The 18,412-nt window shown below is 44.9% G+C and overlaps 1 protein-coding gene across 1 annotated transcript in view; it reads left to right on the forward strand.

Moving 5' to 3' along the window:
• Nup205 (nuclear pore complex protein Nup205) overlaps nt 1-16,354 on the forward strand; it is a 28,195-nt gene extending 11,841 nt beyond the window's left edge. The window contains exons 4-6 of the mRNA XM_084606271.1: nt 3,471-3,737; nt 10,833-11,057; nt 14,993-16,354. Coding sequence (XP_084462397.1) covers nt 3,471-3,737; nt 10,833-11,057; nt 14,993-15,790 — 1,290 coding nt within the window. The 3' untranslated portion in view covers nt 15,791-16,354. The remainder of the gene's footprint in view (nt 1-3,470; nt 3,738-10,832; nt 11,058-14,992) is intronic.
• The last annotated feature ends 2,058 nt before the right edge of the window (nt 16,355-18,412 follow it).

Genomic DNA, 18,412 nt, shown 5'->3' on the forward strand with positions numbered 1-18,412 from the left:
GTCTGTGATGGTGGATTGTTTTTCAGGATGGGGCTCAATGTGCTACTTGGAATTTTAAAATGCGCTGCAACATCTGACTTCTTTTCGTCGCGCTCCACATGGCGAATTATCTCAAGCTTGTCGGAAAGCGGCAGAGCTTGCCGCTGCTTTGTCGTCATCTTGCAGAAACATCGACAACGTAGCTATGGCTGAAGTCCCATGCGTAACACAGCAACACACTAGGGCGGCATGCAAAGTCGCAAATGTACAAAGAAAGTATGGAGGATGCGGCCGACGCGGTGCGGAAAATGCTGCCTTCTCCTTCTCCCATCACCCGAGGTGTGATAGGTACAGAGCTGTTTGCACGTACTTGATCACATGGTAGGCAGCTGCCGAAAAGGAATGCTGTAGAGTGAAGCTGGCAGAAGGCGCGGAGTGTAAAGCTGCCCCCAGTCCTGCTTTGGCGGGCCCATTTCATGGAAGCACTGGCAGGGTACCTCAGCAGCCCAGAAGCTACCTGGAGCCGGCCCAGAAGCGCATTGGCAGGCGTTTGATGACCAATCGCTCATGCTCAGAGTTCGCTATATTCAACGTTTACTTGATATAAAAAATACATTTTACATGCATAATGTCAGAAGAATTTCGAGTGCTTGCTATATGACATAATTTGCTTTATCCGGGTTCGTTATATTCGTGTTCGACTATGTATAGGCCCTGGCACTGGCAGTATGAATTTCACCTGCCTTTGGCAGGTGAAATTCAAACTGGAGGATTCAAGACTTGAATCGAAAGCATGGAAGCAATAACTGCAGGGGAAGTGCGCAAATATCGAAATCCAGGTTTCAAACCAAAAACCAGCTATGCCTGCAGATGAAATAGGAAAATGTCCACATTGCTTGCCTTGAAGGCTATGCGCATGTTTTGAAGACGGGAATGCCTTCAAGTTTACAGGCTTCACTGTCACTCTACGAGCAGCACCATAAGGAACAGCCAAAACAGCAGTTTATTCCAAGCCAAACTAAAGTGACTACAGTGTAGGCAACAGTGAACAGTACAGTGGCAGTTCTCATAAAGTCATGCTACTTTGTTCCCACTGAGGCAACACTGTGTGGGCAACCTAATTTCGGGCAACACAGCGAGAGAAAGCCATAAGGCGAGGAATAATATGGCAGCTAATGCACTAGTGTCGCCCACTCACATATGCAAAAAGTATATTGGGGCAGTTGAAAGGATTGAAAGGCACCAGAATTATCGGAGCCCTGCAGAGTGGGCTGCTTGGTCGGCAGCTTTCTTTTAAAAAATAACACCACAATTGCATGTCGGCCCATCCTGTTCTCACCAAGGAACTTGCCAGTTATGTGCATCAACTTCATTGGTGCATTTGCTCACACTAAAGTGGGAGTGCGTGGCTACGGGCATGTAGCACCCAGCCTTTTACGCTGTTCCAAGGGGGCTGGGAGCCCTGCAGTTTGAGTGAAATGGAAACGCTCTTTTAAAGACAGTCATTTTTAATCAGCAGATATGCAGGATAAGCGGCGGGGTTTGGCATAAAGGCAGTTAGTGAAGAAGAAATCATCTCACACTTAGTGACAGGCAGCTTACTGAATTTTATTAATGAGGACTGTGAACTGCTCGACATGTTTTTAAAGCAGCCGTATTCTCTAGCTTCTTGCAAAGCATGCCACAGTGCTTTCCAGCTTTCCACTGACTACAATGGCAGTGCACTTAAGCCTTTGCTTAAGTGCACTGCCATGCCACATGTGTCAGTTTGCCAGCAGGCATGAATTCTGTCTGGGCGACTGATGTTACTCCGTTGATGCAGCAAAGAAAGCGCTGAGCTGCGTAAGATGCAGAACTATGTGCTTTGCAGGATACAGGGGTAGGAGCCGGCTGCGGGTTTCGTAGGACGGAATTTACTAGCAGGTGATCATTCAGAGATGCCTTTTGCTGTGCAGGAAATGGAATAACCTCCGAGCAGGATCATTTCACCATTAAAATGGTTACTAATCATGCAGGTAGCATCTCGTCTCGGTGAACTGGCCATCTTGTTCTGCTTTTTGTGTTGAGATGCCGTAGTTTACACATCTCATTTGATTTCAGGAACTATGTAGACAATCTGTCGGCTAGGAGGGTAATCACTGTCAGCAGCCTTGGTTACGTACCCTGGCGAACAAAGGGCTCTCTCACTGATCTCCATTTAGCTGTGTCTTGCACCAGCCATGGCTACCCTTTTTCTAGTCTGCAGCTATCTTTTAGCATTGTAGCGTTTAAGGCTGCATTAGGTGCTGTAATGAACCTAAATGACAAAGACGTAATTATGTAGCAGTTTTTCATTCCTCACTTGATGTATACACAACTTTGATGCCATAGCCATCGCTCGGCTGTCGAAACTGAAAACAGGGGGAGGAAATTTATTTATGAAGTATTTAGCAGTCTTAGGTAAATTCCTGGGGCAATCCATGGAGTACAGTAATGTATTATGTATCATTAACAAGATGGAAGCATACAACCAAAATTTGATGTCTTTGCTCCTTTAAGTAAGCGTTCAGTGTGAATTGGGGGGAGAGTGGTTAATCATTTTTTTCAAACTAGGTATTTGAAACATCGAATATCCCTAGATATGAGGTCTTGACAAAAACTTGATACTTAAGCATCCGGGATGGTAGGAATTTTATCTGTTCAGTCTTTATAATGCTACTCAATGAGATTCATATATTGTAATATCTTTCCCAATTTAGATAATAATTTAATGATCCATCTTTGATTCATCTCCATGATTCATCTTTACCTCCTGATACATTCAAACTCTGCTAAACATAGAATTCCTGAAACCTCTTCAGCAGCCAGCCATATAAAATAAGGCAGTCTCTTTCCTTATGGAGACCTTTTCTGACTTCACTAGGCCGTGTATCAGACAAGGTCATTTTGTTTGGCTGCTTGAACTTCAATGAGTCAGAGGCCAGAGTATGGCTATATGGCTTAACCTTGGTACCACCTATGGTGTATTACCATTTGGCCCTTGACCTTTGACAACAGATACGGCACCACATGTTCCCTCTTGTAGTTGATAGCATCCTGGACACCATAGTCTCACCAATTTAATCGCTGCAAAAACCATCTCTGCCCATGTCTAAACCTAAGCCTAAACAAAACAAAACCACGCTTTCGCTTCGTCTAAGTTTGGCAGGGTTAAACCTCAGGCACTTTTTTGCAGTGTGGATTCACTTCAGTAAAGTTTTTTCAAAATAAAGGTACAAACTTGAGAATTCATTTTTGTAGCGTGAGTGGCATAAGGATGCCAGATTGCTTATTTTCGCGCATCCAAAGATGCCTGCTGAGTTTGGTGATCCATTCAGTTTCAATGAAAATGGCTGCCAAAGCTGAGGTGCTTTCGCCTTTGATTGTCGACGTAGCATCTGGCGGGCGTCTACTTTTTTTCGTGGGCAAGCTGCAGTGTACTGAGTCAGTGTGGGTGTTCTTTCTCTCTGCAGATGAAGGTCGTGCTGCAGGCCGCATTAGAACGCAATGCAGAGCGCGAGCGTGCCTACGTTGCACGCCAAGCATTTAGCGCTTGGCAGCAGCTGGCCTCGGTGCTGGTGGTGTGCTGGGCATCCTTGCTGGATGCACAGCTGTTGCTGGAGCTGGCCCACGAAATTCTTCTCCCTTCCCGACCCCTGAGCGAGCAGAGCCCAGCAGCTGAGTTGCTGCTCCTCGTCGTAACTGCTTTGCGCCAGCGGAGCCTCACAGCTGCCGATCAGGTGGGTGGGTGCTGCAGTGGCAAGGGCATGACTGGCATCTGGAATTGAAGTAGTGGACTTGTTTGTTTGTTGTACTCTGACTAATGGTTGTACTTATTTAATAAGAACGTGAGTGTTATAGACTGCAAGCAGTAGAAAGGGCTGATAGAAAAGTACCTGGACAATGAGTCTCTTTCGTGGGCCGAAAGCTTTATCGCTGAAAAGAGTACATGCAATCAAGTATGTAAATACGTGCTGCATAAACTAAGGTGGTGATGAATGCAAAATGCTCTGCATCTATAATCTCTTGGCATGTGCTGTCACATGGTTATTTAAATAATATAATGTTTAGTGTGGAAATTGCAAACTTAATATTCGTTTTTTTCCGGTATTTGGTCAATTCAACCAAAGCTTGTGGTCACTGCAGCCTGATGCATACGGTAATTGATGTCATGCAGCATTGGGCAGTGAGAACGTTCACTCGGGCCAGTAAGGCCATAGGCGAGTGGTGCAAATGAAAGGAATGGCACCGATAGCACTATGTGCGTGGAGAGGAGAGAGAGAGAATAGGACATTGGATCGCTACATGCAGGCATGAGAATTGCACCAAGCTTTTAAAGCACTACAGAATTTGAAAAGAGCGCACTTCAGATTCTCAAAACCTCGAAAAGCTAGCAATCCAAGAATTTTATTCACTCTTGATGAATCTTTTGTTTTTCAAATACTAGTTACCTGTTAAAATGAAATCGAAAAAGTGTTATTTTTCGTTATATGCAGTTATGGCATGAAACTCGAAAAGAAAATGCAGAATTGGAAACAAACCAAGAAATAAAAGTCGGGGAATCACTTTGAAGTTGCCTACAGTAGATCCACATTACTCGAAGTTATAGAAGCAATAAAACGTTTTGAGATTGCGGTGATGGCAGCAGCCTCTCTGCTGCGGCTCGCATGATGTGGCTCTGAGTAGGGCGGGAAAAGTTGGGATGGCGGGAAGAGTCTGAGGCTGCCAGAAGCACCATTGCCGGGGGGCAGCTAGAGGAGAGTGCACGTGGTTGCGTTGCCACTGACAGGGAAAGCATCTGTCAATTTTTCCGTTTTCAATCTACCCACCAGTGTCCCTCCGGAAGTAGCTTGGTGTAGTTTGTGGGGTTCAATGTCCCAAAGCGGCTCGGGCTATGAGAGACGCTGTAGTCAACGGCTTCGGATATTTCGACCACCTGAGGTTCTTTAACGTGCACTGACATCGCACAGCACACAGGCGCCTTGCTTTTCGCCTCTATCAAAGAGCGGCCGCTGAGACCAGGATTCAATCTCTCATACTTGGGCATAGCAGTCGAGCGCCCTAACCAGTGCACCACTGCGCCGGCCCTTGTGGAAATGAGACTCTTCGCCTCGCTTCGTGGGTGCTCTGCACTATCTCCACTGCTGATGTGCAAAAGCAGTAGGCTCCCCTAAGCATTGTGCAATAGCACTACCGTTCATGATTGGGAGCACCATCTATAGCCAAGAAATCGAAACTGGAAACACTGGGGCACTCGTTCTCCTTGCACTGCCGCATTTCTGCTCCCTTTTGCCATGTGCAGAGTGCTTGTGGTGAATGTGTGGCTATGGTGTGGCTTAAAAAAAAATCTGTTTACTTAATGGTTTTTCTGGAAAGCAAGCTTGAATAAGGTTATAAAGTTTGTTGATAACATATTCTCTCTGAAGCAGACAGTTGGTAACAACAAAACATGACAGGAGAGGAAATGTGTTTTGGAAGTTGGCGATCACATTGCATAAGCTGTGTACTTCGTATTATAGTCATTTTGTTATATGCTCGAAATAATCAACGCTTTATAAGCGCTGCAAAACGCAGCACTTGATTGATGTTCTGCACTGTCAAATATGAGATGTACACTTTATTTGTTTTCATAAGGCATCCTCATAGAAACAATCGTGTTCCCTTAGGGATGAAATTTTATGGTACGCAAGGTGCAAAATTCAAGGCGTTGGAATTGAGAAACTTCGCAATGTCTAGGAATTCGCTGTGTGAAGGTTCGTTACGTGGAGGTTTAACTTTTTTTGAGACTGCTCCTTAGGCCATCGTTCATATATGAATGACTGTTTTTGACACATTTCCAAATGGAAATTTCATGTGTTCGAACACGTATTCCATCTGGGCAAATAGTATGACAACTGTAGTTTCGGTTTCCATGTGGTTCACCTTTTTCCGCAGGTGGTGACATACATACTTATTTGGAGCAAGGTGGTCACAAACATCAGCAAAATTCGTGTTGTCCATTGTCCTCATGTAAGGAGGCGCTACCAGTTCAGTGCCATTCGTGTGATTTTACTGCGGTTGCTGCAGTTTTTTTTTTTTTTAATGTAAATAACGTAGAGTCTGAAGACGACTTTAAAAGTTTTGACTTCAGCTCAGATAATAAATCTGCAAATATCTGCCTGGGACTTTCACAAGTGGCCCAAGGAAAGATACTTTCGATTTCAGCTCGCTCTTGAGTTCTGGCAACAAGAAAAGCTCTGCCACATGATGTGGGTTGTCAACAGCTTCGAGAAGTGTGATGCTTTTTCATCAGCATTGAGTTGGGCTTGAACATCTAGCTTTCAGAGAAAAGCTCCCAGAGCAGATTTTCGTTCTTAGTAAAAATGTGGCAGCCACAAGCCACGAAAATTTAAAAAAAATGTGCAAGAACTGTGAACTGTGCTAAGAGCCGAGTTAAAGAGAGTTAAGAAACGAAAATTTCCAGCAATTCAGCAATTCTGTTATAGGAATGACGCATTTTCAAAATGGGCTTAATGCATAACATATTAGTTCCTTGATATTTAGCTTCATTGTGTTTTGTTAGGGCATTTGGGAGAAAGGGTTCATCAGACTCTCGACAACCGGTGCGGTAACTGAATGGTGACCACCCTTTCCGAACAGCGAACAGAAGAAATTTTCATATATGTGCTCCAAATTTTATACCTTAGAGAAGAGACAGTGTAGCATATATTTATAGTTTGAATTGTTTTTACAGTTAAATCTCGGTATAACGAACTTCGGTATAACAAAATCCTCGATATAACGAAGTTACAAGGAATACATAACATAATGCCCATTGGAAACCATGTATATTTTATCTCGATATAACGAAGAAAATGTTTCTGTAGTTTCATTACAACGAAGTCTTCAGACAAATAAATTTCACTTGGAAGGACAAAAGTTTTGCAGAGGCGACGACGGCAAAAGGGAAAGTGTTGCCAGCGTGCGAGACTTTAATAACCGATGCAGACGGGCCTCCCCGGGCGCACGGCATTCGCTCCCTACAAGCAAGAGATAACCGATAAGCCGCTAGAGTATCTGCGCCCCCGCTTCCTGCTTTTTCTTTTTTTTCTCCCTCTGTCTTTTTGCTTCGTCACAAATGGAAGAAAGCCCCTGCCCCCCTTTCTTGCTCTGCTCACTCTTCTGCTGCGATCCAAAGAACCTCTTCCCTGTGACTGCGAAGGCTGATGCATCAGCGTGCACGCTTGTCTGTCATTGGCCCTTTCTCGTACGGCTCTCACGCGGCCGCCGCTTCCGCAGTCGTCGTTTGTGCACTGCTTGCCGCTCGGTTTGCTGATTCCGACTCTCCTTCACTTTGGTTTCTCGCGTGCGTTGCCGCAGTCGCTGTTTGTGCGCTGCTTTCTGCTTGGTTCATCGATTCTCTTCTACGACTCTCCTTCGCTTTGATTTCCCGCATTCGTTGCTGCCATGAGTGGTTGTAAGCGGAAAGCGCTTTCACTCGAGCAAAAAGCAGCAATTCTGAAAGCCGTTTCGAAAGGCAAGAAGAAGAAAGACGTCGCGGTTCGATTCACCATATAAGAAAGACGTCGCGGTTCGATTCACCATATCTTAGAATATGCTCTCAACAATCTTGAAGGCCAACGACTCCATACTCAGCTCTGCAAAGTGTGTCACGAGCACCGAGCGTAAGCGATTGAGGACGACTACCTACGAAGATGTGGACAAGGTTGTGTTCTCGTGGTTTATGGATGCCAGAGCACAGAATTTGCCAGTGAGTGGGACAATTTTGCAGCAGAAAGCAAAGGGCTTCGGTTGCCTGCTTGATAAGGACGCCTTCAAGGATAGCAGTGGTTGACTCCACCGTTTCAAGTCCCGTTACAGGATTGTCGGACGTGCTCTGTGGGGAGTTGACGTCGGCTGATGCGCCTGAAGCCGCTACTTGGCTGGAGAAAGAAATGCCAAGAATGCTGACGAGGTACCAGCCAACAGAGGTGTACAATGCGGATGAAACTGGATTCTTTTATGAAAGGCTACCATATCGGACTCTAGCACTAAAAGGGGATCTCTGTCACGGCGGGAAGCAGAGTAAGCTGCGAATCACAGCTCTTGTAAATATGGATGCCACTGACAAGCGGGTGCCGCTTGAGATTGCCAAAAGTAAGAAGCTGCAATATTTTAAGAACGATCGGAAGCTGGAAGTTGAGTACACTTCAAACAAGAAGACGTAGGTGTCCCGTGGCATCTTCCATGACTGACTCCGGGTGTTTGACAAGGAAATGGAGCGTGACGGCCGCAGTGTTTGCCTTTTGATGGACGATTGTCCCACCTATCACGTCGGCAACGTGGAGCTGGAAAATGTCGAGCTGCAGTTTTTTCTGCCGAACTCTACTTCGCTGATTCAGCCGCTCGACCAGGGAGTACTAAACAGTGTGAAGTGCACGTATCGTCGTCGGTTGATCGCCAAGCTACTGCTCAATCTCCACTTGAAACGCCCCACCAAGGTGGACATTTTTCAAGCTTTGGAGGTGTTCGCTGCATCCTGGAAGGTGACGTCAAAGGATGTGATTCAGAACTGTTTCCGGAAGGCCGGGTTTGAAAACGTTGCGGCTGGAACGAGTGCCCCTGAAGAACGCCATAGCGCCGAGGCCAATGAAGGAACTCCGTTCGCTGCCCATGCACTTGGACACGGCGAGGGAGATGATCAGGCCAGCCTCGAAGAAGCATGGAGATGCCTGGAAAGTGATGGGGCTGTTCCTGACGGTGTCGTTTTGGAGGACTTCCTCTACGCCGACAATTGCGTTGTTGCAACCGAGAAAGTGACAGATGACTCCATCGTGCAAGATCTGCAGGGAAACAGACAGGAGGACCCAAGCAGTGACACTGACGCTGAAGACGGCGAAGCCCCAATCAACCGTGGAATGCTTGACGCAGTTGACGTGTTGCAGCGCTGTGCGAGTTTAACAGGACAGCAAGAAGCGATACAATCCCTGTGGGCCTATGAACACAGTGTGAAGCCATCTCTGATTGCTAAGCAGATGCAAAAGAAGGTTACAGAACACCTTCAGAGGAAGTCCTTACAACTGGCAAGTGCTTTTGTAGTGTTCTGCATGCTAGGCACGGAATTTCGATGCAACAAAATTTCGTTACAACGAAGTAAACTGCTGATTTTTACGACTGCATTATATCAAGGTTTAACTGTATTTCAATATTTTATTTTGATATTTGTGCCTTTGTTCACTTTTGCGTGCTTTTTTTCAACAAGAGATAATGCCAAAATAAACTCAAACGTGTGCAAGCGATATGTTTGGAAGTAAGAAAAGAGGTGTTCTTCCACATTTTGTATGTTCAGAAAATTTGTTATTATCATTTATTTTATGTTCATGGTTCAGTTGTTTATAAATTTTACTCCTGAAAGTTTGCACTAAAGGGTATTTTTTATGTGTTGTATAATACTTAACGTAAATATTATTGTTTAAATAGCTTGATATACGTTACAGCAGGGTTGATTAAACACTGCATTTGTAAAAAAAAAAAAAAAAACTTTTTTTCCCAAGACATCTCAGAATTGCCTGCCTCTTTTTTTTTTTGAACTCTTCCGAAAGAGTCAGCTGGGTCAGATAATCAGGTCGAACTAGGTAATAGATATTGCAACGTAAATATGCGCACACAAAGTGTGGATGTATTTACAGGTATTTACAGAGGGATAACTGACAGCAGCACAGCCGAACAACTCTAGGCCAGTGGCACCCAGCACAAACAACACACTTCGTCTTCTTCACGTTCCATGGACGAGCAGAGCACGAGCACGTCATTTTTCCTCGACAGTATTTTCTGGTTCTCTCAAATGTTCGCACAAGCCCTGACAGATAACATGCTCTTTTGAGTGCTGTGTGTCGTCAGTTGCTTCAAGCTTTGCCAGCATGCTCATGTGGCACTTCAGTGAACATTGCGCCAGTGCAAGTGGTCATGTTTAGAAGAGATTCATGCAGGGAAGAGTGAAGCACGCTTAGTGTTTGAACGTGGCAGTGCTAAGGAGCTTGTGTCACAGAAAAGCTGGTGGCGTTGGCCTAAGTGAAATTTTGTGTGGGATCCCGATGGTCGGCAAAGTCATAACGTCGCAGCCAGAGGACTTCGTGCAGGAATTTGAAACAGTCCACAGTCCTCATGTTAAACAAGAAGGGGGTTTGTTGATATGTACAGCGCGTTGCACAATTACATGCGTGTCATAGAAGGCTTCTCTCAGCTAAACCGCTCAATTCTTGCACCTCAAATTTCGCACAGAAATGCTATTTGTTCGTCAGTATTTTTAAATACCAAATTTGCTTGAGTCCCTTGCCTGATTTGATCAGAATAAGTTGAATGTTCCCATCGTATGTTGCGGGGGCAAAGCAAGTCATGCCACTTTCCCAGCGATAACATTGGTGGCACTGTCTGGTGCCGTTTGTAGCAACTCTGTCAGTATGAAAGGAGAGGCGCTGTTTGGCGGAAGGTTGTTGCAAACAGCACCAGATGGCACTACCAGTGCCGTCGCTGGTGCAGCGGCATGTCTTGCTTTGCCCCCGTCGCATACGATAAGAACATTCGGCTTCTTCTGATCGGATCAGGCAAGTGCCCCAAACAAATTTGGCATTAAAAATACTGAACAAATGCCATTTTTGTGCAAAATTTGATTTGCAAGGATTCAGTGGTTTCGCTAAGAGAAGCATTCTGCGGCACACATGTAATTGTGCAACACGCTGTATGTTGTGTGGCTTTTCACATAAAGTTGGTATCTTAGGACTGTGTGCCAGTGATTGAGTGGAGAGGACCGCCCTTAAGGCAGAGTTCAAGTGTCCCCCCTGATGCCTGTGTTGCAGGTGTCTCCACCGTCTGTGCTGGCGCTGACCCGTTCTCTGCTCCATAGCCTGGTGGTGTCTGGTAGTGGGCAGCAGCGGTTGCGCACCCACCTCTATGCGGGCCTGCTGCACCTGCTGCTGGGCTGGAGGGGCAGTGGCGAGAGGGCCGCCCTTACACAGCTCGTGCGGTCCTGTGCACAGCCCCTGCACGAGCTGCTCTGTCGGGACGCCACCACCTCCCACGAGGTACTACTGCCTGTTTAGAACACTACTTGGTCGCCAAACTGAAATTGCTCAATCGACCACTGATGTCACTCCTCCAGTAAGGAGAGGCAATGCTTCATGAGGGCACTGAGCCGTCTTTTCCATGCGACCAATAAGTCATACTATGGTACCATTAGACTTTTTTCCACTGACAGCAATTGTTAGCAAATAATTGTACGCAAGTATTACTACTATATGATTCCCTGCTTTCCCATTCAATGCCTGGTAGGCTTTACAGGTATAACAGATTATGCTGATGATGTTTGGAAGCATTTCTTCACCATCTCTGTTAGTTTTTATAGCTGCGTTTTGTGGGAAACATTTTTCTTTATTTTCAGCTATTGGTACTAATTTTCAAAAAGATTCGCTTTGCATGCAAAAATTTATTTGCATGCCTGTAATGAATTCGCTAATTTCTGGACATCGTTTGAAAAAGCTTTCATCTCTATAAAAAAATTCTGTTCAATTTGCATGCAGTTTTCGATATTCCAATTTGCTTCACATTTAAAGTATTGCTATTTCCACAGTTTCAATGTTCAGTATTGGATTGGTAAAACATTTATTCGGGGCCTGCAGTAGAACGCGCGCGCTCCGGACGGGGCCTACGTTGTCCTCTGGGCACCGGCCGCGCGGCCTGGGTCCCCGCTCGCCGTGGCCGGCTCGCTGGTTCCCTGCCAGACTAGCGCCTTGATGACCCGCTGGATGGCCCAGAGTTGTTCCTCTTGATTGTCGCTCCCTGCGGCCGACTGGCCGCTGTGGTTCAGCACCAAAGACCGAATGACCGACTACAACGAAATAACCAAGGTGTTCCGCCTAGCTCGCAGAACTCTTCCACCCTCTTGCTCGGGGCTCAGTCGAGAGCAAGCCGTTTTATTCAGACAGCTACAGACGGGCTCACTCCCCAGCCCGTCGCTGATGCATAGAAGGTATCCCGAGACGCACCCGACAGACAAATGCAGAGTCTGCCGAACGGAGACGGCCGGCTTCGCACACATGCTGTGGAATTGTAGCAAGTACCAGGAAGAAGCTAAGTCTGAGAGGATCCCGCCGCGACTGGAAGCAGCCGCAGGGAGCGACAATCAATGTTCAGTAAAAAAAAAAAAAAAAAAAGGTTTTATAAGATGCGAAATTGTGCACGCCATTGCACCACCACTCATGAAATCACACACCTGTGGCTGATGACATATTTCTGCACTTAATTGAGAAATGCCGTTTTATCGCCAGCATGAATAATGAAATTTTAGAATATGAATCGAATATGAATATGAGACAAAAATGCATTTGAATATTGAATCAAATATCTGATCAGTGAAAATAATAATAATAATAATAATAATTGCTTATAGGAAAGGAGAGTTGCAGTATCTGTTACACTTGTTTTTATGGACGCCTGACCCGCACCATAAGAGAAGAGAGGAAGGTGGGAGTGAAAGCGGAAAGAGAGAAAGAGGTGCTGGGTAGTGAAGGGCTGTGTAATAACGTCAACCACCTGGGGATCTGCTATAGAACATGCACTGACATCACACAGCACACGGACGCCACTCTGTTTTGCTTCCATCGAAATGCAGCCCCACTGGTGGTGGGGTTCGAGTGCAAAAATAGAAACTTAAAAAATAGGAAATACTGTTTTGTTTATTTCAGAATTCACATGGTATTTGCAAACAAAGTTAACCTAGAATAGCTTTGAACTGTATACCCTGCCGAAATATCTAGTATAAATCTTATACAAGATTTCGTGTACCAGTTTTTTTACACAGGAAGGACCTTCGTTAGACCAGGTGGATCTATCAAATTGCTGCTCAATGCAATATAAACCTTTGTTAATTTGACCTTCAAGGGAACTCAAAGCCCGAATTATCAAATGGGACTGAATAAACTGCTGAAAACCATTTGCGTCATAGTAAATTTATCTGATTAACACCTGTGCGATGGATGTCTGCCTTTGAGATAAAACCGAAGTAAGAAAGTTTTTTTTTTTCGGTTTCGTTAGGCCTTGTGCACATTGTCGGGAAGGCCTTTTCCATAAAAGAGAATGTCCTTCTTCACAAAACACCCCCATCGTGGTGTGAGGAGGCTTCACTGCACAGCCCATGCGTAGAGGAATACCTGAGATGTGATGTTACACGGAAGGTCATTTATACATATATATATATAAAGAAAGAAGAGAGTAGAGGGCCGATAACGGAGTTTTTGGGAACACAAGAAGTTACATCAATCACAGAGGGTTCGGCGTTGTTAAAGGAAACAAACTGTGAATATTGTGAGGGAGCTGGAAATCCACTTAACTGGACGAGCATTATTGAGGATCTATTTTAGCTTTTTTTAAAGTTTAAGGTGAGGCAGTGTTGAATGCTTGAGACAAATCTATAAATATGGCATCAACTTGGCCTCTGAGATCAAGGCATTGAGATATGTCATGCATGAACTCCATCAGTTGTGCTACTGTGCTAAATCCTTGTCTGAAACCATATTGAATATTGGATATTATGTTATTAGATTTAAGAAGTGCCATTATGTGCTTATGTGTGATATGCTCCAAGGGTTTACAAAAAGACTGTGGTGTCTGCAATTACGCAAGTTATGCTTGTCACCGGATTTACGTATACATAGTTAGTGTTCTAGCTAACTTCCAAGAGGGGGGCATTATAGAAGACAAAAATAATTTTTGAAAAGATAACTGTAAAGTAGCAAGATGTCCATAACAAGTAGTGAACCAGAAAAGAATTTGATATACTAATCAAGGCCAATAGCTTTTCATGTGTCCAAGTTAAGATCGGATTTAACACTTCACCTAGCGTAATTGTGATGTCGTTCATGGGTTTATAAGTCTCAAGTAAATCAAAACGAGTACCCTCAAGGTTGTCCAGACTCTGCAGGAAATAGACTGAAAGTAAATATTTGAAGGCAGTGGCAACATTTAGGGGATTGGTGTTTGGGACATCATCAATTGTAAGCGAATTGTGCAATGTGCTAACAGGTAGAATAGATCTCCAAAACCTGTCTGAGTCTTGAGTACGTGCTGCAGTTCTACGCAATAAAGGAAATTTTTCATAGAGCTCATTTTCATACGTAGCTTGTTTTTAGCATGAATGGATCGAGTGGAGGCTGGCAGGGTGATTGGAGCCTTCGGGCATGCTAGCCTACAAACACAGCGTAATCCATTTAATCTTAGTATTCATGCTTTTTCTTTTTTTTTTGTTTGAGGGGTAAAACCGGTGGCTACATAATTTAACCACTTTTTCAAAGAACTCACTTTGATCACTGACATCACACTTCGAGCTCAGTGCCGTAAATTCATAGAATGAGTCTGCTAGTATATCTGTTATAGAATTATCATATTCAGGGTTAGTATCATGAAACGTGTTCCATCAAAAATGGGTATATGTGTACATCTATACTCTCTCGCTCTCAGACTTTTCTATACCCGCAGCAGTGAAGTTACAGTAATAGCTTGCCTGAGCTGCTGTGAGATCTCCTGGTCTCTGGTCTTCGTGGATGCCTATATGCCATTTGCAGCTAGTAGAGTCGGCGGGTGTGGCACTGCCCAAGGTCATAAAGCATTTACCTTTGATATGTGGCATTACCTGGTCACCTGCGACGCAGATTGAGAATTGCCGAACACAAAACGTTGGTTCTTTGTCGATCATTAGGGCAGTCAGAGAGCAATAACTTCGAAAATACCAATCCTGTTGCCTCTTGCTTTGTCAAACAAGATGTAAATATTAGGCGGGAAGCACGTAAACGGGTGTTGGCTTTAGCATTTACCTGCTCATAATCATGTTACTTCTGGAGTTGACCATTACAGCTTGAATAGTACAACACAGGCACATGCACAATGTGTACTTTGAATCAGTAGTTGTCACTGCTGTCGGAGCACACGCACCTTGAAATTAGAGCAGTGCAGTGTGTGTGTGCAGGTGACGCAGATGATGGCACTTTGTGTGTTGGATGCCCTGGTCTCACTGGATGCCAGCTCCTGGCTGGAACACTTGGTCCGAAGCGGACTCCTGCTCCATCTGGCGGCTGCGAGCCCATCCACTCAGCCGCACGTGCGTGAAGCCCGACTCGCATTGCTAGCTCGCCTCGCAGCATCAGGCGGTGCCCGTGCACTCCTGGAAGCCGGCCTAGAGTCGCAACTTTTGTCACCGCAGTTCCTCAGGGCCGAAGGTCCCATAACGGGTGAGAGCAAGTCGGCACTGCGACTGTTGCTGGCATTGGCAGCCACCCTGGGTCCTCGCTGGGGGGCGCCACTGCTTGTCACACACCGGGAGCCTTTGGCAGAGCTGCTGATTCGGGAAGACCCTCTAGCTGCCCAGCTGGTGGCCCGCCTCGGACGGCCACCACCCCCAGCACTGCGGGAACAGGCGCTAGCACTCTTGGCTGCAGCTAGGGATAAACCACTGCTCGCTCTGCCATTGCTGGTGCTGGCCTGTGGAGAGGATGATCCTCGCTCAGATGATCCACGCTCGGACGAGGCACTGCTGGCACGTTTGCTGCGCCGGTGGGCCACCAGTGACGATGAGGCGCAGCACACGGAACTACTCGAGCGCACCGTCTACCTTCTGTGGCGGGGACAGCGCAAGACCCCTCTTGGACCAGATGCACGTGCTGTTCTGACTGACTGTGCCGAACAACTGAAGTGTCGGTCAAAGTTCTGCGAGGCACTTGTGCGGCGTCTACAGAGGATGGCCCTGAGTGCTGCACCCACAACTTGAGGTGTCTCTATAGAGGAGTTGCAGGCCTCTGGAGAATTTGGAGGCCAGCTTTTTGGTGTGTTATTCGTGATTTACGAGCCGGTTTTAAATAACTTAGCATGAAAACGAGAAGGAATGGACACATTCTCTTTAGCAAAGTATGCTGGATTCATACGTACTGCTTTCTTCTAGCTGACAGCGGACTGGTTGCTCGGAAAATCTGTTTCGCTTTCAGTTATATATCAACAGTACAGGCAGGAAAATGAAATGAAAAGCATGGTTATATGATACCTGGAGATTCTTTTTGCATGCCAGTTTCTATTGATCAGAATGGGAGCACTCTGCCCGTTGTCCAATTGTTCCATCAATTAATGATACGTGCAGCTTAACCCCATTTCTCCATTTGCTGGATGTCATGGCTGTTGATGCACTCTGCACCAGCTCACCGTGGCTTACCATTAATGCTTAACTGCTGCAGTAATTGTAAAATGAAAAGCTGTGGGTTTTTTTTTTCCTTCATGACTTTCTTTGTATCAGCTCGTATGTTTCTGAAGTGTGGCATAATAAACGTTATTGTTAGCAGTGCATCGTGTCGTCCATCATGTCTCCTGTTTGTTTTTTGCTGGCTTTAATAGTGTACTGCGCTGGAACCATACTAGTTAACTTTTTATCTTGTAAGGAGTAGTCAGCTTTGGATTAAAACGTGAACATCTCTGCACACACAAAAATAGAGCCATCTGCCTCACAAATTTCTCTAAATGTGCAAGTACTTATTCACCTTGCTGCTAAGTAATTCATTACCTTTTGGTTTTCTTGAGCATTCATTTCAAATAGCAACTGTTCAAGATTTAGAGTGCCTTTAGTGGATTTCTGATAGTTGGGACCACATAAAGAAAAGATTATATGCGTTTTCAATGAAGTGTTTTTCAAGTTATCGATGTCCAGAGTGCATGTAACTACAAATTTGACCACTCTTCATCAGTAACAACAGGCTTGGCGCACGGTAGCTTCAGCTGCTTATGCACCGTGAAACTCGACACAAGTAAATAGATGAAGAAAATATTTGCAAAGCTCAGCTTGTTGCCTAGTGAGGGTCCATCTAAAGGTAAGTAGTAAATGGCATAGCTGCACAGGCATTAAGTGTTATCAAGCAAATAATGTTCAGCAATAACACTGGAGGGAAAGGTTCACAATTTTTTTCCCTTCAGTTTCAGCATGCTACAATGGTAGTGTTACATTGGGGAACCTCCTGTGTACAGCTATTAAATTTTCTGCAGTCTGACAGCACCTGAACTTTGTGCACATATTTTTTTGTAGCTGCTCTTCTGCCTCATGAGATTAGCTCATTGTTTGATACAGAGAGCTAAAAACCTCTATGCTCTTGTATGAAGACTACAAATGTAGATAGCACCACATTATGTTGCTTGCGATGCTACCTGTAGTTTACTGTTGCTCGATAGTTGGCTAGAGGAAGGTCTCATGGCAAAATAGTGTGCTGTATGATTTCAAAGCACATTAATGAACAGAAGGTGATCGAAATTCCTTAAGTCCTCTACGGCATCCCTTATAGATGTTGCTTTGAGACAAACCCTATAAACCAAACCCACCAATAGTTCGAAATAAGTCCTGTTTTATCTGTACTATGTGATCAGTTTTTCTTTTGACTGGAAGCTTTGGTACATGTAGCAGGAAGTTAGCAAATGTTACACAGCTTGGGTTATTGTTTTGCTGAAGTAAAGTAGAATTTTATATGAGGGAAAGAGGTGTGTGAAAAACAGTTGTCGTAGAACCTGTGAAAATTGTATGAATGCAAAAATTTCCAAATTTGCTTTGCTGTCATTGACTTGCATTTATTTTGCTTTTCTAGCGGTTGTAACCTTGACTGGTGTTTTTCAAACCAAGAGAATAAGATAAAGAGAAATGGTGCATAGAAAGCATAGGATCTGCTATATATTTCCAACCTTGTGCTTTGAAACACAACTACCAGGGAATGCGGCAAGCCTCCATACAGTGATAATGAATCTGGAAAGTGGCAGCAAGGGATTGTGGCCCTGGTTTTTCCAGGGACCATAATCCCAGACAACACACCAACTCCCAGGGACGTCCCGTTTAAATCCCTACCTCCCAGATCCTAACGGTAATCTGCAGGACCCTGCTAGCTCCCTTCTGGGCTATGTTCGAACCTCCAAAGAAGAATCTCCGTGGGACGTCCCATTTACTTGTCCTTTTATAAAACCATACTAAACACATTCCATGGCAGTTGTAAGGGATCGTGCACCCTGTCGCACGAAAGCTAGTGAACAAGAACCACACAAATTCGCCTGAAATGTCAAAAACAAAAGGCATCATCACTATAACTAAAAATCAGCGCCGTCCCTGCTACGACAACAGTTGCTAACTAAATTTCAGTTGCGCTTTTCCAAGAGGCTATGTTCGGAGGTTGCAACTGATTGTTCATCATGGTTTTTCAGAGCATATGAACAGCGAATGTAAGCTCATAACTGCATTAGCTGATGCATGGGAATTGGTTCCTTTACAAAATATATAAAAGGCGGTCACGAAATATGCAGCCTGCCATGATATGAGAGGTATGGTTCAATGGGAATCGTGTTCGCAAAAAGAGCGTATGCAAACTGCAACAGT

The sequence above is a fragment of the Amblyomma maculatum genome, chromosome 6 (genome assembly GCF_055883805.1).
Source record: "Amblyomma maculatum isolate TAMU_Amacu chromosome 6, ASM5588380v1, whole genome shotgun sequence".
In the NCBI taxonomy this organism is placed as follows: Eukaryota; Metazoa; Arthropoda; class Arachnida; order Ixodida; family Ixodidae; genus Amblyomma; species Amblyomma maculatum.